The following is a 27,447-nucleotide window of genomic DNA, read 5'->3' on the forward strand; positions in this document are numbered from 1 at the left end:
TGCTAGAAAACATATTAATACATGTATGTTGATACAAGTACATTACTTACTCTGTTTTGTCAGTTGTACTAGCATCCCCTGCTGGACCAACTGTATGGGAAAATACTTGTGGTGGACTTTCTAGACATACTGTATTGGACAAAACTGGTGGTAGTCTTTAAAAACAAATATATCACTCATAAATTCTAAATAACTTTTTATCAATACATCAACAAAACCATAGTATGAAGAAACAGTAGTTGTTATGCCTTAAAAATATAACAGTCCAAATTAGGGATAGAAATCCAAAATAATAATAGTATATTTGTAAAATGTTTTCAATGTAGGATTTACACATTCCATGTTAAAAATTGAAAACTAAAACTAGTATAAAAAAAAATTATTCTAATTTTAAATTAAATGAGAAGTAGATGAGGCAATTAGTTTCACAGTGATTTTGTTTTTAAAAAAATCTGGTTAACATTCAGCTGTGTGAACAACTTAAACATTTGATAATCACTTACTATATGATTCCAAATTTTCCATTCATTAACAAATCAGCTGGATGTTGATCTTGGGAACATCTGCAAGTAATGTAACGTATATAACATGTTTCATTTCATTAAAACCATATTCAAATATATTTTTCATGTTTAGTGGTCCATGTACATGTAGTTTTTACTTACTTATTAAAGTGTATTTACTGAAAATGTGTTTATAGATGATTACTAATACAGTATAAATGTCACGGATAACTTAACATTAGTCAATCCCCTGTACAATTCCAGGATGTTATGCCACTGGAGTTCATGTACCTTATGGTATGTTGGTATTAAACTACCCACAAATATAGTCTCTAGATGACTTAATGCAAAGTATAAAGTATAAAAATTATACACTCAGTAAGTGTCAACATATATGACTGTACAATGTACAACATAGAAATGTTATTTTAATACATGTACATATAGAGGCCAGTTGAAGCTGTGGGAATTGTTGAAGACAGGTAGTAGTAGTGTTTGTTTTAATGGTGACCAATTACAGATGTTATACAGGTACATGTAATAAAAATGGTAATCATTGGCACCTCATACTGTCTTGTCAATTTTGCATCAATGTAAATATAGTTACCTTCTTTAAAACGATAATTTCCATACTTTTCTCAAGAACAGTATCTTAAATAAATAAACATTACTGTTAATTTCGTTTAGAGATTGGGAAGAGAAAAGTACGCAAAAAAAGGTATGGCAGAGGTCATATTGAGTGTAGTGTTACAAAGTATTGAACAAACTGGATATGTGAGCTCTGTGCCGGAGATTGGATAATCTAAGGAACAATCATGCTAAGTTTCATCCAAATCCATTCAGTAGTTTCAGAGGAGAAGATGTTTGAAAAATTGTTAACGACGACAGACGATGACAACAGACGCCATGTGATGAGAAAAGCTCACATTTCCTTTTAGGAAAGGTGAGCTAATAATATAATTTTGGATGTAACATGTCTTCTGATTGGCTGAAGTTATTTTGTTATGAGCCCATAGACATAATTTAGTCATATAACCGTGACGTCATTAACGTTTTTTTTATTGTTTTCTACGGTTTAAGATGGAATTTAGAATTAAATTATAAGAAATGACTGTGATATTTTTTCTGTCTATTTGAAATAACATAAAAAATGTGGTGCACACTGTGAAATAACCCCCTACGCGTGTAATTCAGTGTGCACCACATTTTCTATGTTACGTCTTCATAGACCGAAAAAATATTACAGTCATTCCTTAAGTATTTAACAAAAAAGAAAACTGAAAATGCACAACAATGTTCAATAGGTTTTGTAAACAGAGATTGGCAAAACCAAGAAATCAAATATCCAAAAATATGCAAGTTTTCGGCAATCTATGAATATTGATACCCATGAAAATAAATGAATCCACAGTATTCCATGTGACCTTTCTGTGCAGTTTTATGGATCTGAGTTGAAAATTAAAGGACTTGATTATATAAGATGGGCATAGGTGGATCCAGGGAGGGGGGCCCTTGCCCCCCCCCCCCCCCCTTTAGTGGGAAAAATTTTGTTGATTATATAGGGAATCATTGAAGCATGACTGGAGCGATGGGTATTACTGTTTGTACATTTTGCTGAATATTTAGGAGCCCACTTTTCCCAGTCGGCTCATACAATATCTCAACTATAAGGTGTTTTTGCAACCCAACAATAAAATGTTCATGCACCTTGATGTCCTTATTGTCCACTCAGTAAAACTAGTCTGTATTCCGTTACTATTTAAAGTTTATAGCAAAAAAGTAAACATTCAGTGTAGAATATTTTATAAATACCCAAATCTAAATATAGCAGGACAAATACAGCTTTCATTGATGTTTGATTTCTGGTTTTGTTAAAGTATCCATACAAACCAATAGAAAAATTGTACTTAGTTAAATATTTAAATTTGTGATTTACCTATGCTCAAGAAAATGAGTATACCAAAAATAATCAAAAGTATTTAACAAAAAAGAAAGCTGTAAATGCAACAACATGGTATCTACATAAATTGTAGTGATTTTTTTTGCTAAAAAATGTACAAGAAGATGACTGCAATGAAAGATGTAAAATAGTATACTCCTTTAATGGCATGAATGGAGCATAACGTAATGATGCACCAAAATATAGCAATAACTGATACAGATCAATAGTTCTGGTAAGAATTTCTAATTAAGGTAAGTAAACTCACTATGTTCTGTTTGTAAGTATTCCTCAACCTCTCCTTTAGTTTTCTTTCCAAGGATAACCTCACATGCACCAATATCTATGTTATATAGAAAACATGAATAATATTGATTTTGTTTGGTGTATGTTATGGAAAAAGTTCATCAGACTGTCATAGAAACAATTTCATCAAGTTGTGGACATTGGATAACTGTATACCATACTATCCTGTAATTGCTAGATGAGGTGGTATGTTATAGTCCTGTATTGTCAGTCCCTACCCAAAAGATTTTTTGACAATATTTCTAACAGTAAAATAGTTTAAAACCCAATAAACAATGTGAATTTACATCCAAGTTTCTTCAACAATCAAAAGATAATGTTTTTTGGAAGACAATTTCTACATCTTATCAATAAGTTTGATTTTGGTGGATTCTAGTCTCATTGGCAATCATACATTTCTTTATTTGCTGTATTAGGTAAATCATTTTGAAAGTAACTACACATGCTTTTTTTTGTATCTAATATAGTAAAAATTTATTCCGTTTATATAATATAACTTTATTCCAAACAGAACTAGCCTGTAATTCAGTGGTTGTCATATGTTTATGTGTTACATATTTGTTATTCATTCATTTTTAAGGCTGTTTGTTTTCTCGTTTGAATTGTTTTACATTGTCAATTTATGGCCTTTTAAAGCTGCCTATGCAGAATGGGATTTGCTCATTGTTAAAGCCAGTATGGTGACCTATAGTTGTTAATTTCTGTGTCACTTTGGTCTCTTGTGGAGAGTTGTCTCATTGGCAATCATACCACATCTTCTTTTTCATAGCATACTGTGGATTCATTTATTTTCTCGGGTATCAATTTTCGTGGTTTGAGGAAAATTTACATATTCGTGGATATTTAATTTCGTGGTTTTGGCAAAGTCTACACTCCTTCCTTTCGAAAATTTGTTATTCGTTGAACATTTGAATTCGTGGTTCTCCTGTACTAACAAAATCCACGAAAATTGGTATCCAACGATAATTAATGAATCCACAGTAAGAAAAGTCCTCCTGATCTATGATGTAAAATGGTTTCCCTTGTATCAGAATATATTTACAGTAAATACATTAGTTTTGGCAAACAAACTTAAAATTTGTTTTGTTTTTATGGTGTGTGTACTTTAGTGTACTTATTAAACAAGGTAGGTTCATACATTAAACACATACGGTGTGATAAAGCTGCTTTCTGTGCCTTCAGACCACGTAATTTAGTTGCAACAAAATCTTTCATGTCCCCAACAGATTCTAGGCCATGTCTTTGCTGGAAAAGATAACAGCATAGTTCAATCTGTATTATCATCAATTGAAACTTTTTATGAATGGAAAATAATGAGTCATTCTGGTACTATAGAAACATGTGCCACCAAAGAAAATAGAGCAAGTTTTAATAAATAAAGGAAAACCATATGTTAAAACTTCTACAAATTTAATAAAATTTGCTTAAATTATAATGTTGGAAATTTTAGAGTTCTGAAGAGTACAATACCTTGTTCAATACGCAACCTTTTTCTAATTTTGAAAAAAAAGATAATTGAATAAAATTGAGAATAGAAATGGGGGAATGTGTCAAAGAGACAACAACCCGACCATAGAAAAAAACAACAGCAGGAGGTCACCAACAGGTCTTCAATGTAGCGAGACATTCCCGCACCAAGAGGCGTCCTTCAGCTGGCCCCTAAACAAATATATACTAGTTCAGTGATAATGAACGCCATATAAATATCAGCCAGTTTCACCTACGTACTGAATACCACATCCCAGTTTGTTTCATGTGAGTAAATAAATAATACTGTTCGTTACTGAAGGCCATGTCAGATTTTTTTTGTTAGGGTGTTTTCTGTTCAATTTTCCAAAGTATTTGGTAATTTCTGTAAGTCTTTTCTTATATATCAAGCTATAAATAGTCTTTACCAAACATGTTGTTATCAATGCTTTAACAAAAAGGTCATGCATAATGTATCTAGTGCCAATGTGCCTGCAAGTCAGAATATTGTCTCCAGTGAGGTGACATGTTATCCAGTTGACTGTTACCTTGTAATCCGGTTCTAACACTGACTCAGCAGGATGTCTAGTAAAAAAAATATTCATATGCACACTGCATCAAAATGTTACCATTAAGTATGAGCTTTGCTGATTATCTGGTTGCCTTTTCCCTAAATTGTTTTTTGTATTTTTTGGTTTGTGTAATAAAATTTGGAAAAGCAGCAAATTGTTCAAACTATACATAATATACCTCTCCAAAATCAAACTCTAAGAATTTTTTGTGTATCTACATTTTCTACATTATGTCATGAAACTGACAAATACTCACATCAAATTCAGTCTGTAAAGATTTGGCTTTAGAACTCAGATATTCAAACACATTAGAGAAATTTCTGTTTCTCACTTCATCAAAAATCTACAATACATAAACAAAAAAATTGACAGTAACTTCTTTATCTTAAAATTGAAAATTATCTACTAGATCAATTATGTCATCATATAGATAGACTAACAATTCACCTATAGATATAGGAAGATGTGGTGTGAGTGCCAATGAGACCACTCTCCATCCAAATAACAATTTAAAAAGTAAACCATTATAGGTTAAAGTACGGCCTTCAACACGGAGCCTTGGCTCACACCAAACAACAAGCTATAAAGGGCCCCAAAATTACTAGTGTAAAACCTATACTTAGTTGAAGGCAATACGGTGACCTATAATTGTTAATGTTTGTGTCATTTTGGTCTTTTGTGGATAGTTGTCTCATTGGCAATCATACCACATCTTCTTTTTTATATTAGCATCAAAACTATAGACCTCTTTTAAAAAGGAGCAAATAAAGTTCAATCTTATAAGGACTGATGTCATATTGTTACTGCAGAAGATCATTGAAAGGGAAATAACTCATATTTTAAATTATCATCCCATTTATTATCATATGCTTTAATACAAAACACTCCCGTTTTGAAAAACCGAAAGAAAATCATAGAAAATATCATTGTTGTTTGAAAGAAAAAATATATATATTTGAATAAAATCGACCAGGAGTTGTCTCCCATATAGACCTAGAACTATAAAAAAATATGTTATTTCTCCAAGTCAGAGTGACACCCAAAATAACTTTATGTTTGTTTCAATATCAGGTTACTAAGTGTGAATGTGTATTCATGTTGCTGTTTTTTTAGTTTAAATATACTTTAATCATTCTAATCATTGTAATCCTTTCCTGTGCTTTAAAATTCATTTGATTGTATAGCTCAAATTTTTAATAAAATTATCTTATTTTATCTACTTGCTTTTTTTTTAATACATATGCAGTTTTAACATTTTTACTTCTGTTAGTAAGAGCATCAAAAGTGTATTAACTCTGAATATTCATATTTTCATTATTATCTTAATCTTCTACTGAATAATTCATTCTTATAAAAATCATTTCAAAATATATATTTTTCCAATGAATTCAACATAAGCAAAATAAAGCATATTGAGTTTCACTGATGTTAATTTTTAAACAATCTTAATACCTGATCTTCACTGCTAAGTAGAAGTTTGGTACTCTGATCCTTTCCAGTTACATCTTTACCAAATTCTATATAACCTACAACATAAAAATGTTTGTAAACAATAGGTAGGTAGTCTGTTTACTATATACTAGAATTTGTTTTGACAATAAACATTAACTTCAATTCATGTCAGTTTTTATTGTCCAATCAAATCCCAGTATGTATTGAAACTCAGCCTACCTATTATTAAAAACAACATTCAAGCAAACATAGCAAGCAAGTCGATCAAAGTTTTGTTTTGCATGCTTTTATAGAAGAGCTGTAATACAAGAATCTCCATCGTAGAATATTGCAGATCATACAAAATTATTTACTTTCTATACCTTGCCTGATTTAGTGCTTGACACATTGTATAAATACTAGTCTGATGTCAAAAAATTTACGTTGAGATATAAATGTATTTTAGTTTAATATTTTTGTGACATTGGGTTGCTGTCTATTACAGTAATTGATGTTTACCTCACATTTCTTTATATTTACACTGTGAACAACAGACAACAAGCAATCTAAACACCAAAGCAATCTAAACTTGTTTTGATTTGCTGAAATAATTCATATTAATCTTTGTAATTGTAACTGGAAAAATTAAAGAAGAATTAAGAGATATTTGTTTTAATGAAATAAAAAACATTAATCCAAATTTAGTTGATTAATCAAAAAATCAAACTTTAATTATTTTTTTTTAAACCTGTCCACACTATCTCAAATACATATATGTATGTGCCTATCCAAATTCAGGAGCCTGTTAATCAGTGGTTGTCATTTTTTTTACGTGTTACATATTTGCATTTTGTTAATTTTTATTTATATATATATACATTTAAATAAGGCTGTTAGTTTTTTTCGTTTGAATTGTTTATCATTGTCATTTCAAGGCCTTTTATAGCTGACTATGTGGTATGGTCTTTGTTCATTGTTGAAGGCAGTATGGTGACCTATAGTTCTTAATTTTTATGTCATTTTGGTCACTTGTGGAGAGTGGTCTCAATGGCAATGATACCATATCTTCTTTTTTATAGTCATGGAGACTAATGACTGAGGAATATTGATATATATTTATATATATACCAAATGTATCATTTAGCAGACTTTCATAAGTCAGCTGGGAACATGAAGGAACACATGTGTGATAATGGAATGGATGAGAACATCAGAACATACAACTTACCACAAGATATACCAAATGTATCATCTAGCAGACCTTCATATGTTAGCTGGGAGCAAAATGGTGTTACAAAATCTACATCTGTAGGAAAAAGTATAATTCATTTTAACATAATATCATACAAAAGATCAAATACATTTCAGACTTTTGGTAAATTTTAAGATATCATTCATTAGACCTTTGAAATATTTCAATCTGATTTAACAAAAATGGAATTTAATAACACTGAATGGTGCATTTAGATTTTGACTGAGCATCAGTTCCTTTTTTGAAAAAGAACCATAACTCTGTAGACAATGGTAAATTTGCTTTGACCTATCAAACTATAAACATTTTGTACTTAGGGCAAAACTCACAAAATCATTACCCTATCTTTCAAAGTCCATAACTTGCTACAGGAACCCTAAAATTAAATTGTGTCAAGAAGAAAATAGGAGATGCAGAACAGCATTCGATATTCTATGATGAGAGTTCTGAGAAAAAATTGTTAAAGTTTGATTTAAGTTTAAAGGAGAAGTTGATACAACGGGTCCTATATAGTGCTATATGACAATGTATATTCCAAAACATTAAGATCGGGAAATTAAAATAAGAGGGACACAATTTAAATCATGCGAGTCAGATTCTGTGAAAGTTTCACTAAATTCTGTCTAGCCATTCATGAACATGAAAGGAAACAAAAAATGCATTGTACAAGATATGGCTTGTACAATACAATACAATACAAAGTTTTTTATTGTCAATTATGACGCCCAATAATTAGAGCAGTACAATTAAGTTCAATTTCATACAAGTGATTACATATTGATTACATTGATTATTTAACAATTCAACAAAGTCAAGTCTTTTTCACCCAAATAATTTGTGCAGAAAAGATATATCTGTAACAATAACATCTTCATGCCTTATATATCATGTACTGTAGTACGCCACAGGATAAAAACTGACGTGGAAAGGTAACACACGGCCAGCGAAAGCTCTTTTTTTAGAGAGCCCAGGTGGTCGTGTGGTCTAGCGGGAGGGCTGCAGTGCAGGCGATTTGGTGTCATGATATCACAGTAGCATGGGATCGAATCCCAGCGAGGGAAGAACCAAAAAATTGCGAAAGCAAATTTACAGATCTAACATTGTTGGGTTGATGTTTAGACGAGTTATATATATATATAAACGAGTCTAAATTGAAAACTACGTTCAAACCTATGATTGCGTTGGATAAAAACCGCAATTTTTATACGTGTGCATGTCAAACAAATTTCGTTGTAGAAGGGTCTAAAAACAGCACTAACAACATTTTCCAAAAGACCAACAAAGTAAAAATAGTATATTTAAACAAAACGCATTTGACTAACAGGTCGAGCAACTGATGTTCTTTAACCCTGCTGACTGCCATTGGCGACTGCCAAATAAAATTGATCACAAGATGTAACAAACTGGATCTTAATAAAATTTAATACGTCACAGAAAACAAAATTTGTTAACTTGTGGCCACGATGTTGCACCACAAACATTCGGTGTCAATATTTCTTCAGTACACCAGATCTAGATTTCGACAATATATGTCTCTTCAGTGATGTTAGGGATCGAAACGGTATTTGGAAGGCCATATAATTTACTCTCAATTTAAGATTGACTCTTGAATTTAAGAGTCAATATAGGATGAACGGATCATATAAACCGGAGGGAAAATATGATACATGCCCAAACAAAAAATATATATAAACGAGTCTAAATTGAAAACTACGTTCAAACCTATGATTGCATTGGATAAAAACCGTAATTTTTATACGTGTGCATGTCAAACAAATTTCGTTGTAGAAGGGTCTAAAAACAGCACAAATAACATTTTCCAAAAGATATATATATAGTTTTACAATATAATATAGATGGACAAACTGCCAGCGACTAAACTGTATCTAGAATTGATTTTCCCTCTTTGAATAAAGTACACAATAATAAACTTACGTTTTTAATTAAACAAAAAAACATTATCTTCAGATGACATTAACCATATTAATTTTGATTTATTTGGGAGGCTTTTAAAGTTTTTGTTAACCTTATTTAAGGTGGCTTGTGGGCACCTTACAAATTTCTTTTTATTACACTATTAGTTGTTACTTTATGATATGGTACAAAAAACAACCCAAAAATTCGATTTGGTTTGGCCCTAGATGACTTTAAAAATTGAAAAAGGTCCAAATTATCTCCCTTTGGTGTAAAAATTACATTTTTTGGCATTTAATTTGAAATATCTTTTTTTACTGATAGGTGACCTTTTTTTTTATTATTGTTGTCAAATAAGCTGTACATAAACTAAATAATTGTAAAATTTGAGCGATTTCTGTAATTAGGTTTTTATTTCGATATTTCCTCTATTTCTCCTATTAGTTCAACAGAAAAAAAAGGACATTAACAAAAATGTATGCTACTTCCAGAGACAGATTTTAGCTTAAATGAACGGTAACCCCATTTTTTTATTTCATTTCTCTTTTAAGTATATGATAAAGTTCATTTATAACAAAATATACCGAAATCCTATTTTAGAAAAAAAAAATAGATTTATACCCAGGAGCCCTTTTATTAAGTGATTTATATATTCAGATCTTTTATTTTCTAAAACAGGACACTGAAGAAGAAAATAAATTTCCTCAACTTCAGTGTTACATAATTTACATATTCTGTCCTTTGGCAAAAGATCTGTTTAGGGCTACCATACTGTAAAACCCTTTGTAAATTGAAAAACTGTACATTTTTTCACAGAAGCTAGTTTCCTTAGAAAGTTGCTAATTCAAATAGCTATTTTGTTAACTATTAGACAAAATAAAATTTTAATATTGGAGAATGAAAATTATATATCAGATACATTATTCTTTCACAAAAACACATATCTTGTGATCAAAGCTTAAATGAGTGATAAATACCTCTGTCTATAAGAATGAGATTTCCTATATCACACTTGCTGTAGTCTGGTCCAGATAATTTCTCTCCAAGTATATTTTTCATCAGATCATTCACCATCTATTATAAAATATAATATAATATAATATAATTCTTATATGATTTGCATATCTATAAATACTTCAATTGGATAGGTCAATTAGAATTATTTTTCTGTTTTGTAAATGGAAAGTGGTTGAGTAATAAATCTGAAAATGCATCAAAAGGTTACAACAGACAGACGACTATAACTAACTTATATAAACCCTGAAACCAAGTTTCAAAAATCCTTGTAGTGAAGTTCCTGAGAAAAATGTGATGATTATAGTTATTGGACTATATAGTCCATACAGACTGATGGATGGACAGACAGAGTTAAAACAGTTTACCCCTACTTTTTTAAAGCGAAGTTCAGATATACAACTATACAACTGTACATGCTGTTAACAGACAGCAAAAAAACATTATATAAGCCTCTAAGAATAGGTTTAGGGATAAAGTTTTTTATTTTCATGTCTAACCTTGGATCCCTTGCCAATACCATAAACATTAGGAATAATTCCACATAGAGCCTGGATGTTGATAAGTGATTTGGCTATTGTTTGTATCCAGGTATGTTCACTATCCTGTAAAAAAACCCACAAAAATAACTTTAGCAAATAAAAAATTATACAAATTATCTCCCCTTTTACTAGCATTGGTTAGAAAATAAGAGTTAGCATGCAATTTATCACTTTTTCCACTTATATCATATTTAAATACAAAAAAGCTAAATGTTCATATGCACTCTGACATATACTACTGATAGACTTTTCAATTATGTATTTATAATATGTGAAACCAACTGATATTAAGCTATGTTTTACATGTTTTAAAATCTCAATTGAAAAGTCAATCAAAAAACAAACAAATTTTCAAGTAAAACATGAATTTCATCAGCAACCAACCACAACAGATTAAATTACTTTACAGTAGATTATAAAATGACAGTTTACTACAAAAAGACCAAGGTTCTAGTATTTAACAAATCAGGAAGACTTAAAAATATTAAAATATCATTAGGAAACCAGACTTTAGAATGTGTACAGAAATACACTTACTTAGGTATAAATTTTTCATCATCTGGGAGTTTCGAAATAGCAAAGAAAGAACTTTATAACAAAGGAATGAAGGCATAATTTAAATTAAGGAAAACCTTTTCAGTGGAAAGCCCCAAACCTAGTACTTTATTACACATCTATAACCATTCAATCCAACCAATCTTGCTGTATGGATTTGAAATTTGGGGTTATATACCACATACGAGACAAAAACATTTGGATAACTTTATATCAAAAGAAACTGATTATTTTGTTCTAGAGAAAATTCATACTAAGCTTTGTCAATGTTCACTTGGAGTTAATATAAAAACATAAAATTTGGCATGTAGACAGGGGTTGAAATTAGCGCTAGTCTGGTAGTCCGGGGCTAGTAAAATTTGCGTCGGACCAGTAGATTTTGTCAGCTGGTGGTCCGGCTGACCAGTAGAAATTTGTCGGTAAAAATCACTGATTGCATCGCAATCTTCATTTGTTTACAAAACAATTTACCTGTGAAATCAATTACACGGTACTGGGGGGTAATACAATTGATCAAGTTAATTAATATCTCGGGTGAGCGTCTTTTCACAACAATATAAAATATGGAAATTTTGGAAGGAGTTATTTAAACCACCATACAAAAAAATTAAGATAACTGAAAATCAAAAGGAAGATCGAAATAAAGTATACGAAAGTGACAAAAGGAAACGCAAATACCAAAATTCATGGTAAAAAGATCATGAATGGTTGCATTATGTAGTAGATCGGAATTTAATGAACTGTACAAAATGTGAAAAATTTGCAGTAACAGACCTAGATAGGAAATGTATTTTCTTAACTGGATCGTCAAAATCAGATTGGAAAATCATTGAGATTACCAAAGCCTTTATCAAAATCAGAATAAAGACTATTCCTTTGTAACTGTCTAACTTATGTAAATGAAAGCATCAAAATAAAATTAAACATCTGTCATTTAAATTAGTGTTTGTCAAATTAATTTCATTTTTGCAGGACCAGTAGATTTGGAGCCGGACCAGTGGAGTTTTCAGTCCACTGGTCCGGCTGGTCAGTACACAAAAAAGCTTAAATTCGACCCCTGCATGTAGAGGATAACTAGGTTCACTCACTACACATTATTTAAGAAATAATTGATGCAAGCTATACTTTATTGTAGTTTTAACATGGTAGGCATTATATTCGTGATTATTTTTGCTCAAATGATAGTGAGGGCTTAAATAACACAAATATAATGCCTATCCATGTAAAAACTACAATAAAGCTATACTTTGTTGTAGTTTTGACATGGGTAGGCATTATAATCATGATTATTTTTGCCTGAGCAATAGTGACCAGGATACCTGAATAGGAAGCATGAAACATATATTTAAATTTCAAGACTTAGAGTATCGATTTGTTAACCAGTCAAACTTTAAACAAAACCATATACTAAAAAAAGTTTTAAAAAATCTGTTAATTCACCATTATACAATCTGTCAATAAATTAAGAACTTATAGAAAAATTTTAAATATTTTTATGTTTGAACCATATTTAACAGTGAAGTCACAAAAAGAATTACAAGATTTAGAACTAGCTGTCATGATATTGAAACCGAAAGAGGGAGGTATATTGGAATTAAAGCCAAAGACAGAAAGTGAAGCTATGTAAGAATGCATTTGAAGATGAACTACAGTGTCTTTTAAAATGTCCTGTTCTAAAAGATACTAGATCTCAACATCTGTCTAATTTAAATTCCAAAATTTTTAGAAATTATCTGATGAATGAAATTTGTTTGGAATCTTTCATCTGAAGATTTGTTTGTCACTTCTAACTTATCTTATTTATTGCACACCCTTTTTGAAGAACAAAAGAAAATCATAGAAAATATCATTGTTGTTTGAAAAAAAAAATAGAAGAAAAATATATATAGATATATATGTAATAAAATCGAGCAGGAGTTGTCTCCCATACAGTACATTTTTCGCGAAAGCCATCCGAAACTCCATACACCGAGTTTTTTCCTGGTGTAACACCAGGAAACTCCGACATCACTCCCTAAATTCTCAGAGAAATTTGGGAGTATTCCCTCCGACTTTCGCGTAAATCCGTTACCTTTTGTTTATTGTATTAGCTACATCTCTCCCAGTCTGGAGTGACGCGGTGTCACACCAGGTAATTAATTGCCCCAATCCTTCTGATCTATGCCGGCAGGCTACAGTCAAGGTATGCGAGATTTCTTATGTAATTAAACAATTGTATTTCCTGTCTATTGATTATCAGTTTTTCTCTAACTCTATGGAAATTTATCCCTTTCCGAACCCATTGTATAAAAAAATTTAATCAACGTGTGGTTGCTGGTGATCTCAAAAGATCATTGGATGATTTTGAGGGTCATGACCTTTTTAGCTAACTGAATGAATCAAAATATGATAACAGGTGTTAATGAAATTGACAACTTCGTGCAATGTGAAAGGCATTCGAAGGGGATTTTCAGTTAACAAAAAAAGAAAATGTCTTTTTAATCATTAGAGAAACAGATTCTTTCATAGTTACTCGTGGATTATCGGATTTATCCAATCTCGATAGTTAAATTATAACTAACGCTGAATAAATTAGGACACTTTAAAGAAAATTTACACGTGTCAAAGTTGTTTATACAAGTAAAAAGGAAAGTATTATTCACTATCTGTTTTGCTAATAAGTCTACGCAATGTCCTTTTTACGATTACAAATAAAAGTTTTAAAAAGCAAAAGGTTGTTGTTAATGCTTTCAATTGCATTAAAGTTTTATAAAAAAAAATCTTTACTTGATTATGACCTCGGGTTTAACTTAAGTTACGAAAAGAGACATACTTGCGTGAAAATAAACGGAAATTAACGCTGATAGTATAAAATGTAAGAAAGAAAGAAATAACGTGTCTTAAACTTGTATATGCAGTATGCAAGAAAAAAGGAAAATACTATTCACCGTTCATTCAAGGTTTAAACTTGCTTTGTAATGATTGACATAAATGTGTGTGCGTTAAGATTGAGGCTCTAGAAGGTCCTTTTACAATTGATTAACCGGATTCTAAATTATATTCCCTTTCTGAATAAACCAACATCAGTCTTTTATTTTTACGTTTCTCATTCAACAGAGGACATAAAACAGAACATTATTCATACGTCCATAGTCAACACTATATATTAATGGTAGATGAAAACAGGATGCATGTCGTTCAGTTCTTGATGGGCGTTGGTAGAGATCCTCTGTGAAAATTTGTCGATCGTAAAAATCTGATCCACATTTTTTTTTTACATATTTCTTTCTTGTAAAACACGATATAATTCTATTTTATAAATTGTTGAAATACTTCTTTTTATATATTTATATATAGGACTTTTAACAAGCAGTAAAATACGGATGGATTGTGCTAATCCAATCTTATTTTGAATAATTAAAGATCTATATTAACAGATCATTACAGATAAAAAACACACTATTTTTTTCTCCATATAAATAAATAAGGTTGTGATTATTGTGTTGTGTCTGGGCGGCGAATGTATCTCAGTATTTATGAATATAGGGCTGCCACATTGCATACAAAACTAATTGTCACTTTATAGTTTCTTTTTTAAATTCTAATATTTTAAGTCGGTAATCTACCGAGGTAGTGAAACATAATATTTTACATTTCAAAATAAATTGAAAGTACGGTAACAGAGTTCACTTTTTGATCCGATAAATGAACTCTTGGGTTTAATTTAGATTGAACATATAACCGTAAAAAACATCATTTTATTTTAAGCCAGTTGATATCAATTATATAGTATTGAACTATTAATGATCCGAATATTGCTCACTGAGTAGGTCATTAAAGGTTCTAATTGTGGTAAAATCATCTTTGATAAAAAAAAAAAAATATGACCGGATCGGACTATAATGAAAATACAAAATAAGTGTTTTATTCGTATTTTTATACGTTGTATGTTGTATGTCATGGGCATATACATACAGAAATAGTTATCATATTTTAATTAAAAATGTCACACTTTTATCTAACAATGAATAGACATTTAAATAACCGGTATTTAAATACCGTATTTTAAAGCACACAGGTGCAATCAAGATTGATTAAACGTTCAAAGGTAATAAATCTGGCTAATCCGATGATGTCATTAATTTTCAGTACATACGATGGGCAATAAACCAATTAACAGCCACGCGGTGTTGGGAGAGAATCTTTGGAGGAAATTGGGAGTATAATCCGTGATTCGCGGTGTCAATCCGCTACACACGGAAATCGGTGATTAGAGTTCGCGATTACATACTCTCTGGGCGTACTGTAGACTTAGAACTATAAATTATTATGCAATTACAGTGGCACTCATAACAACTACATTTTGTCAACAACTTGGTTTATATCAGGTTACTTAGTGTGAATGTATTTTCATGTTGTTGGTTTTTTTTAGTTTAAATGTACTTTAATCATGCTAATCATTTTCTGTGCTTTATTTTGTAATTCATTTGATTGTATAGCTCAAATTTTAGGCACCATAATGGAATAATAAAAACTATCTTATCTTATCTTATCTTTATCATGAAAAATTAAATAATTAAATAGTAATAAATTAAACACAAACCAGATAAAATGACCTAAAGAACTGAGGTAACTCTAATGACAGTATATCTCTGTCTAGTGGTATCAGATCCATCTGTAACTCATGTATCATTATATATCCCATAACACCCTCATGTTCAAGGATCATCTCACATACATGTAACTGAAATAAAAACACATCAAAAATGATTTATAGTCTTATGCTTTACAATAAAGAGGCCCCCCATGGGGTGTCCAAGTATTCACATAATCACAAGTCGTTTGCTAAGATAATCAAATAATCAAAAATACAGTCCTAGATCATCAAATAATCACTAAAAAACAGCCAAGTATTCACATAATCAAAAAACCCATGAGGAGGCACAATTTTTATAATGACAACTACTTTTCAAATTAATAATATTGTGATTTTTTAACATTGCTCCAAGAACACAAACAATATGTAAAAATAGTGTTGATTAATTCAGTAAGTAGAACCAATAAATTCAATCTTTGACTGCTTATTATAGATTTGAGATACTTAATAGAATGAGGTGATTCCTTCAAAACTGACCTTCCGTGGCACCATAATAATTCTATACTCTCTTTTGATATTGCTGCTTCTATCTGAGTTGACATGGTCAGCTATGACCTTCATGGTGGTCATTTGTGGCCGTACTAAATACACCCTCCTATAAGAAATTACATATTTATCAAAAATGAGTAAGTTATTAACATGATAAAAGACTACTATTTGTTCATTAGATATCAACTGAAAGTTACAAATGTAGTTTGGTTTGTATTCTGACTAAACTGTGAAAATACATTTCTTCCACTGGTACATTGCAAGTAAATAAATTAAACTCAAAGTGTGTGTTGCAAAGAACAGGTACATTCAGGTACTGTAAATAGTAGCAGTCTCAAACTGATGTCAATTAATGTAAATTGAAGAATCACAAGGAGAAGGTGTCAGACCACCAATTAAATATCTCTATCTGTTTATTATTAACCAAATTTTGCAATTTTTACAGCTTTCTAAATATTTTACCTTAAGATTAACTTCATTGAAACCAGGTATATCCTGAATTGTACATGTATCAGCTTTCTGCGTGCTCATTTTCAACATACATTTAAGGCCTTCTAAGAAAAAAACTGACCTTCAAAAAAAAGTACTCCAAAAATAACCCCTGGTTTTATGGAAATTTTAAATAAGTATACTGTGGAGTGCATTAATCTTTAATTTTAAATGAAAACCCAAAGACAAGTAAATTTTGGCTCAAAATGGTCTTAATATATTTCTCTTTCATTAAAAGTTTCATTTCTGCAAATTTGATGGTAAGTTTAAGTAAAAAAGGACATCAAACACACTATTTTGTGTCAGAGTAGGGCTACTTTTACATACAATCTAAATTTGAGGGAGTAATTAGTGGTCTGACACCTAGAAGCATCAATGTTTACCTGTCCTAACACAGATTCTTACATACCGGTAGAAAGACTGAAAACATACAATAGCGAAAATAAATATACTTCTTTCTTCTCCTAAGTTACAATATTTCTGCTTTCACTAATTTAAATCTTGCATGTGCAAAATTAAAAAAGAAACTAGGAAATCTTGTGAAATGGCATGTTTTGTTTCACTTTGAAAATGAAAAATTGAACAGCAATTTCATGTGATATTCTTGATTAAAAACACTGTTCCATTTAGCATCTTAATAATTTTCAAGCTTTTTACAAATAGTTTACATCATTGTCTTCACAGCAGCTGGATAAACATCCCTTCATTTTTTATTCTACAAGATATATATACTGTGGATTCATTATTATTTGTTGGATACCAATTTTCGTGGGTACAGACAAACAATGAAATTTAATGTTCAACATATAACAAATTTTCTATAGGCTTGTATCCATTCTTGGCAAAACCATGAAATCAAATATCCATGAAGTTGTAAATTTTCCTTAATCCACGAAAATAGTTACCCACGAAAATAAAGGAATCCACAGTATGCTACATGCAATACAAAATAAGATAAGAGTTGAGACAGCTCTCCACCAGAAACTAATTGTTGTAGAAGTTAGCAAATATTTGTCACCACTGTAAATTATCAAAGAAAAGTTATTTGAAATATTTTCTTGATAAACAATTTAAAATTACTTCTGAAATGAGCTGACGTTTTGCCAAATAATGATATACATACTGTTTACATCCATGTATTGACTTCTGTGTTGGGTCTAGCTTAAAAATTTTATCTACATGTCTTTGCTGAAATCAGAAATAAGTGAATTTTATAGCCATTTATATAGACAATAACTGTATAGTGTATTTAAATATCAGCTGTATTTGTACCAGGTTAACATGGTTAAGAAACTGGTGTAATGCAAGCTTCAGCCTGTAGACGAAACATGTGTCTGGTGTATTTAATATTAATCCTGGTACAATGCACCTTTAATAACTATATATAACATAAAAAGTGGACCAATTAATCATGATCATAGTACATTTCTTTGCTGAAATCATAAAATTGTAAATATCATTCCATAAAATGTATGTTCATATAGTGGACCAATTACTCATACTTTGCATTCATCAATGTTTATTGAATACCAATTTTTGTGGATTCTATGGGTACAGATGAATCACATTTGAAAGATTATAAAAAAAGGAACTTGCTATAGCTTTGTATGAGGACTGGGGAATATGGTCAGGAGCCTATAATTCAGTAGTTGTCAAATGTTTATGTCATACATTTTTGTTTTCGTTTCATTTTTTATATAAATATTAAGGCAGTGAGTTTTCTTGTGTAAATTGTTGTAACATTGTCATTTCAGGGCCTTTTATAGCTGACTATGTGATATGGGCTTTGCTCATTGATGAAGGCTGTACGGTAACCTATATTTGTTTATTTCTGTGTCAATTTAGTCTATTGGGGAGAGTTGTCTCAATGTCAATCATACCACATTTTCCTTTTTATATGTAGTTTCCAGAATAATATATCCATTTTAATAATACCTTAAGCATTGTAGCTCCAGCCACTCTGTCTAATGGTTTCATAAGCTCTGTATCCAGTACTAAATCTTTCTTTCCTTTGAACTGTTCAAAAGATAATAATTCTATTTATAATTTCTTTTCACCAAGTAAATGTCTATACATATTGAAATAATTAAAATATGAAATTGAATGTAAATTAACATCTTAGAGATACATTTTTGTAATCATTATTGTTTTCATTTATACCTAAAAAAGTGAATATTTAAAAGGTGTAGGTCTGGTAAGGGCCGATTTTGGCCACAAATTTCAGAATCATCTAACAAAAGTTTTTGGACACCTTTTAAACACGTAAGTGTCTATTTCAATTGATTCGATTAGTATATGTGAAGATTTTAACTGATTTAGACATTTAAAACGCTCTGATTCAAGCTTAAATATGAAAAATCCATCAAATATGCCAACAAACATCCCCTTTCAGAGGTTTTTTGTCCAAAATGAAAGTGGCCGCATCCGTGTTCATCCTCAACCTTTTTTACATGTACATGTTTTGTGTTATCATCAAATACAACATACGTTTCAATATTATGAATGAACACGAATGCGGCCACTTTCATTTTAGACAGAAACTAAAGTTTTGAAGATTTCAGTAATTTAGCATGACTTAATGATGCCTATGTACGTGATATTTGTGCATTGTATTGTCCAAAACAGTTCATATTTATGTAGCAGACCAAAACATAGCTTAAAGATTACATTTTCACAATTTTGTAAAACTCCTATATTTTGGGGCCAAAAAGGGGTCTTACTGAACCTACTCCTTTGGGAAAGCTTCAATCTATGTCTAACAGGCAAAGGAATGACTTATTTTTTTTCTTAAAATTTTAATATGAATATAAGGTGTTGTTTTAAACATACTATGTTTGTGGGTAGTGACATCAAGGCAAGCAAATGTAAACTTTTAGTGGTTTTGAACTAGCTGTCAGTATCTGTGAGTGCTCTCAGATCAGTACTTAGAGTCAATTTGATGTTGGGATATACAAGTACCTGACAACGTCCATTCTGTGTTTTTGTAATATATATTTCTATTTGTATCCTGCATGATCAATCAGATGAGTGGAGCCTTTTTCAACTGATTTTATAGTTCATATGTTGTACTTTTTCACCACTGTCTCAAGTTAGGGGAGGATTGGGATCCTGCTAACTTGTTAAACCCTGCCACATTCTGCATGTATGTGTCTGTCCCAAGTCAGGAGTCTGTAATTCAGTTGTTGTCCTTTGTTGATAAGTTACATATCATGCATATTTTTGTTTTTCGTTCATTTTTTTTTAAATTATATTCTTAAGTCTTATAAACTCAAAAATCGATTAAGAAAAAAGTATAATTCTAGAAATTTTTAGTATATGTACATCCTTCAGTTTAATAGAGGCTTATTTTTTTTCCTTCATTTTCTTAGACTATAACAAAACATCCCCTTATCTATCAGTCTTTGTCCAATAATTTTGTGATGCCCCTCATTTGGAGTGGTTTCAACCTGCTACCTGTTTACCTGTACTGCAACTCCCTCCTATGTCAGGAGAACCACCAATCCTAGAATAGGTGTAATATCACTCACTGTTAAAATCCTCAAGATTATGTTTAAAAGATAAAACTTTTAAAACTATAAAAGAGATATTAATTATCTCCTCTGGGGGATGTGACCCTATCAACAATATTTACACTATTCTGGTATGCTTTAAAAGTCATCCATCATTGAAATATAAAAGTTGCTTCTTACATATTAAAAACGGTAAAATGTAAATACACTATATACAAAAAATGTTCTATCTTTTGGTATGCCCCTTCTTTTCAGCTGGGTATTTCACGCTTTTAATCACTGTTCAATTAATATTGCCCGTTGCTGGAATAGCTTATGACACAGACCTCTCGATAATGTTTCTATTCTATTCTGTGCATTCTCATTTAAAAATCTAAATTTTGAGCAATCGATAACTAGCTGACACAAATGTTCGTCATTATTATATTATATTGGTTATTAATTCTTGGATAAGATCCTGATCCTCTAGGTTTTCTGTCAATACCTCGCTTATCATATGTAGAAAATCATCTCTAATATACTGTAGCTTAGAGCACTTTAATATGAAGTGAAGTATATCTTCTTTTTCCTCTGCACATAACTGGCAAATAGGCGACACATGTCCATTGCTAAATCTAGCTCGATGATATTGCAGGTATATTGTCCCTGTTGCTAACTTTGCCTTTAAGGAGGCAGATGTGATGGCATATGGATTTGTGCAACAACTTTTCCATATGTTATGTATTTTCCCTTCTTTGAAATTTTCGTAATTTAGGCGAGCCAGAGTAGATTTTGTCTTTGCTTCATTTATCATTTGTTTTATACAATGATCAGCGACTGTTTTATTTACCATGTTTTTCCAAAGTTGTTTCCTGGGTGGGATATCTATAATATCATATGGCGACGGTAGGTCGTATATATTGGCAATTTCAACAGTTTTTGTAAACCAGCTACCAGATTGTAGAGATTTTGTTGCTAGCTGTCTGATGACTAATTTTCTTTCAATTGAGTTTTCATTTTGGTATGATATTTCCAAAAGTTTTCAGAATTCGTTTATGTATTTCTGCTTCAATGGTAATCCGTCCAAGAAGAAGATGTGATGCTACGTTTGCAGTTCTGTCTGGCAAGTGTTGAATTTGTCGCAAGAGTTTCCGAAAATAAGTGGAGAGGTTTTTTATGTCTTCAGTAGTAAGTGTGATGACATCGAGACCATATAACAATCGAGGTAGAACGTATGTTTGAATCAGATGAATTGCAGCTTTTGGGTTTACTCCGTTAAGTCTGTGAAGACCTGCACCCATCCGTGCATATACTGTTCTCCTTGCTGTAATGATCCGTTTCTTTACGACTAGTTTTGTGCCTGTATTTGAGGTATTGTCCCTCTCAATTCCTAGATGTGTTGATGATGTTGGAGTAGCCATAAGTTTGCCATTTAAATGCCAATTACATTCTGAAGAATCATTAAAGGTAAGTACCACAGACTTTTGCTCACTAATTTCGTATCTGTTCTTGTTTGCAAAACTCGATTGGATATCCAGCATGGTCTGAAGTTCATATAAGTCTGTTGTTATTAATGTGACATCATCAGCAACAGTTGGAATACCACAGTATATTGAGCCAATGGTGGGTCCGATTTGGTTTTCTTCAAAAAGTTAGTAGGGAGTTGACGAATAGTTTATATGCTGACGGGGACCATATTCCTCCTTGTCGTACTCCTTGTTGTTCTATGATTTGGTGGGAAAGTTCTCCTTTCCATTTTACTTTTGATGTCAATTCTGTATATACCAATTTTCAAAAAATAGCCAGTTGTTTCCCTCAAGTCCTGTTTTGTGCATTTCTCTTAGGAGTCCTAAATGCCATAGTATATCAAAGGCTTTTCTGGCATCCATCAGAGCAATGTATAGGCTTGATTTCCTTTTCTTTGCCTCCATTATTAGTTCCGTAATGATTGGTGCCGCAATACATGGACTCTCACCCTTTGTGAATCCTTTTTGGAGATAACTTTGTCTTTCTAATATTTTATCTTCATTTCTAGATAAGTGTATCTTTTCCACAACTTTGCCAACTGAACTTGTAATTGTTATTTTTCTATATGAGTTTGGGTCATCCTTTGGCTTTCCACCACTCTTAAAAACCGGGCACACTACCAGAGCTCCAGATAAGAATTCACAAATTGGGGTTTTTACCCACCATTTTCTTATATAATTGGGTGATAAAGTTTTTTAATTGCATTATCAATTCCTATTCAGCCCTCAGGTTGATACCAAATTGGGTTTTTCACCACCAAGCTCCTTAATCATGTTAATGTATTGGGTTTTTTCATCAACACAATATTAATATTTAGGCAATATCAACCCCAGATTTTTTTCCATCTTATATATGTTTCTTTCTTTGTTTAGCTGTTTTATTTGGTTTAGGGTAAGGGTTAGGGTTATTTGCTTGCTGTTTTATTTGGTTTATTCACTGAGGAGCAATTGTAGGATTAATTTGTGTCCTGTTTCAAACCTTCGGCCATTTTTATATTTTCTCACAAAAACGGATATGTGTATTCACAGGCACTCGTCTTATACCTTTACATAATAAATTGTGAGACCAGTGCCTGTGTGTGTATTCATTAATTAACCGTAAAATGAAAAAAAAAAAATAGTAAAAAAACTCTAATTATACTTGAAGGTTTATGTTTTTAAATTTACATAAATCTGGGTTTAGTTGTCTTTTATTAGAAATTTTGGTTTCTGATGCTATATCATGTAATAATTGATTAGGCCATTTCACTTTTTCCAACTGATTTCGTTTTTGGACGAGACCCCATGTTTATTAGCAATGTTCTCGTTAAGATACACACACACGCCCGTGTGATCGATGGACGCTTCATAAAAACACTGACTGAGTCTTGTTATCATCATAACTTTCCCTCAGCTTTTCAAAAGAAGCAGAAAACATGCTTCTATTCAATATTTTTACGGGACATTCACTTTCGTTTTAATTCAATGTATGTTATGATAAATCCCGAGCAATGCGAAAAAAATATGACATGACACACGCTAAATTGGATAAACGCCGAGAAGATCGAAATGTTTTCAAAAACACATGTACCTATTGAGCAAGGGAAAACTCCAACAGGGACCCATTTTAGCTGCTTGATTCAGGGATCTATTTTAGAACGAACGGAAATTTCCAATTATAAATATTATAAAAATAGATTTACGCGACGACTGTAAACAGATAAGGGTAAATAACGCAAACGGTAGCCAATAAAAGGGTTGAGAACTCATGGTTTTGGTATATAATTGGGTTTTCCTTTGAATTAATTGGATTATTAAACCCTGCAATGGGCAATTGCATTGGGTTTTTTATTATTTGTATTGCCTGATCACGCAAATACGCAGCTTATCTGGAGCTCTGCACTACTCCACTTTTGATAAGCATGATAAGTGCTGGTATATGTAGATAGATATAGGAAGATGTGGTGTATATGTACATGTTTAAACAAGAAGTTTATAATAAAAGCTAAAATAGATATTAATAAAGATCCACCATATTTAAGATGTTCAGCGGATATATTTAGTTCATCTGGTGATTTCCCATTTTTAAAAGATAAAATCGTTTTTTCCACAATGTCAGTTGATACATGTTCTATATTGTGTTGATTTTCTTCTAGAAAGTATTTATGTAGGTTTTGTACATCTTGTTCTACAAGGTTTTTAAATATTGGGTCAAAGTTTGGATTTTCAGATGGTGTGGCTAGATCGTAAAAGTAGTCCGCCCAGGCTTCTCTTATTTCAGGGTCTGTGTTGACTATTTCTTCCTTAAAGATAAATGCTGATGCACATGTATTACCAGGGTCTCTTTGTTTATGGATAAAATGATAGTGAAGGTTTTTACCAGCTTATCCGTAAACAAAGAGACCCTCTGAAAATCCAAACTTTGACCCAATATTTAAAAACCTTGTAGAACTAGATGTACAAAACCTACATTACATGTTGTCAACAGAAATAACAAGATTTCATGCCCAACATGGATTTTCAAGTTATCTAGACTTGGTTTTCTAAAAGGGGTCTCAATTAAACAGTGTGAATGCAGAGTTTCAAGTTATTTCTAATTAGCATTCGACAGGAAATCAGATAAGAAAACAGAGCTCTCTGAACTCCACAAAATCATTCATAGTCCAGTCAAACTAAGATTTAACCCCAAACTAATTGCAACAGAAAATGTTTTAGTCCTAATCTATAGCATTATGCCCTTTATATACACAGAAAAAAGTCCCATAAAATCTAACTTGAGGAAAACTCAAAATCAGCACTTTTAATTTCCTATGGAAATTAACATTGGAAGGGGAGATAACTCTTACAAAAATGAGTCTTTTTTGGTCAGTTTTTGGATGTTTTTCTTGAAATTTATGTACAATATGATACTTTGATGGGGTTATAAGTTTGTATTTGACTAAAATATGTAATCTCCTGCTCATTAAATGTACAAAACCGAAGTGGTATGGGTAGTTTTATTTTTTTTCATGCATTTTTCATTAAAGAATTTGCAAATTTGAAGCTTTGTAACCATTTTGAAAAAAATAATGTGAAAATTTGGTAATGTTTATATCTGTATATTATATTATTTCTGCAACTTACTTATCTAAAGAAACTTTAAACCACAAAAAGAAGAATACATGCTTAACTATTTTTATTAAATTTGAGATTCTTTACCTTGACATGTTGAAAAATTCAATAAATGGTCAACTAATGAATTACAAAATCTAGATTATAGCTTGATAAAATATATGAAAACACCTAAAGAGTTGTTTATTATACTGTAAAGACCGCTAAAAAATCAAGAATCAATACATTCTGATGAATAAAAGTCGTAAAGTTATAATTTAGTATCAATTTTTATTTATATTTCTTCCTTTTTTACAAGAGTTGTCTCCCTTTTCAATACAAATCTCCATAGGAATTTTAAATGGTGATTTTTTTAGTCTTCCTCAAGTTAGATTTTATGGGACTTTCTTCTGTGTATCTTTGGAGTATAATGCTAAAGATTAAAACTTAAAAATCTTCTGTTGAAATTACTTTTAGGTTATGGTCAAATTTATGCTAGATTGACTGGACCACAGGAATCGGAAGTTCTATCAATAAAATTCTGTAAATAATAAGGTCGACTATCAATAGAGCTTCTCGTAGCACAGGAATCGGAAGTTCTATCAATAAAATTCTGTAAATAATAAGGTCGACTATCAATAGAGCTTCTCTACGCTATCAGGGCCAAAAAGTCAAATGTCCTAAATTCACTCCAGATTTGTTATGATTTTTCGTTTTCAATGCCATAATACTTGTGGTACAATGTATCTAAATAACACTTTTTGATATTTCGTACAGAATCAAGCAGGGATGCAAGGTCATTTCGAACCATATCTCGTATTCTTTGAACATTTGGAAAATTTGTTGTTGATCCAGCCATTTTCTTGAAAATGAAAGCAGAACTAATTGTAGTCCAACTTCCGTATACCATTGAAGTTCCGTCTTTTTAATTTTAAATATGGTATTTGTTTCGGTCGTGTTTTAAAATAGGCAGTGGCTATTTGACCGGCACCGGCTAAATAGCAAATTTGCTATTTGACCGGCACCGGCAAAATAGCAAATTTGCTATTTAGCCGGCACTGAATAAAACTGTTTATTGATGTGATAAGTAAATAGTCCGGCGGCTACAAGCATATTTCAGACGAATTGTGCACATCCTGTTACAAGCATGAAATTTGGCATAGACCTTCCTCAACTATTACTCTTTTATTTCAGATAGGGAGGCATTTGAAAAAAATGTCTCACTTCCGGTAAAATCCAAAATGGGGGACGTCATACTTAAATCAGCCCAATATCGAAGGCTAGCGTGTAAAAATGTGTTATTATCATGCTACTATCATAATATTTGGTACAGACCTTTGTTTTTTACTACTTTTGGATAAATTAAATAGATTAGATGTCTTCAGAAACCCCACTTCCGGTTAAAATCCAATATGGCTGACATTGTACTTAGATAAATAAGCTTATTTTTTAGGGAGGGTAACTGAAATGTGTTTTAACGTATTGCTACTATCATTACATTGTGTATGAACCTTTCTTTGGTGTTTCTGATGGATACAATGCATAAGACATATGTCTTAAAAACCCTTTCTTCCGGTTATATCCAAAATGGCGGACAGAGAAATATCAATTTTTTATTCAAATTTTCATTTTTTTCAATATGTAAAGAAATGATTTTATTTTGTGCTGGTCATTAAACTTTTGGCTTAAAGTTATCCTCAAAACCACTTATTCTAGCATGTTGTAAATATTTAGATATAAAGTTGACACTTCCAGTTAAAAATATGACGTAAATTTCAAAGATGAGTCCTCAATCTATTTCTTCGATTTAGAGTTTTGGATAGATTGATTAAAACAAAATAAAATCACTATAGTACTAAAAATTATTTAAAATTATTACTATTTGGCCAAGAATACATGTTTATTCACAGTCACCATGACATGCACACATCGCAGTGCACGGGATACCCGATTTTCCACATCAAAAATGACCACGGAATCCTTTCTTACATCCACAATGTATAAGATTTTGACAAAATGATGAGGCCTCAAAACGAGTTTTTCAAAAGTTATCCTCTTTGTCCCCACATGGAGTGGGTAGCATAAGAGCCAATCCCAAGCTCGTCTCCCTAAACACCTGCCTAAGTATATTGCATTATTTACATGCTGGAAAAGACTAGACCAAGTTGAGGGAATAGCCTCGAAAAGCCGTCCCTGTTACGCAAATAGTTATTTTCTTGCTTCGTTAACCATGTTATACCCATCTGCTAAGTGTG

General features: G+C 31.4%; 1 protein-coding gene across 1 annotated transcript; it reads right to left on the reverse strand.

Moving 5' to 3' along the window:
• Window positions 1-24: 24 nt before the first annotated feature.
• Window positions 25-26,060, reverse strand: LOC134715316 (vacuolar protein sorting-associated protein 33B-like). Its single transcript, XM_063577426.1, has 14 exons — window positions 25,968-26,060; window positions 19,045-19,125; window positions 18,233-18,297; window positions 16,609-16,726; window positions 16,078-16,218; window positions 10,899-11,003; window positions 10,362-10,458; window positions 7,447-7,524; window positions 6,240-6,313; window positions 5,044-5,130; window positions 3,900-3,993; window positions 2,711-2,785; window positions 504-563; window positions 25-155 (listed from the first exon to the last, which is right to left on the reverse strand). The coding sequence occupies exons 1-13, from the start codon at window positions 26,049-26,051 to the stop codon at window positions 529-531; spliced, it is 1,134 nt and encodes a 377-aa protein (XP_063433496.1). The 5' UTR covers window positions 26,052-26,060; the 3' UTR covers window positions 25-155; window positions 504-528.
• Window positions 26,061-27,447: the final 1,387 nt, after the last annotated feature.

Source organism: Mytilus trossulus, chromosome 4, assembly GCF_036588685.1.
Source record: "Mytilus trossulus isolate FHL-02 chromosome 4, PNRI_Mtr1.1.1.hap1, whole genome shotgun sequence".
NCBI lineage: Eukaryota > Metazoa > Mollusca > Bivalvia > Mytilida > Mytilidae > Mytilus > Mytilus trossulus.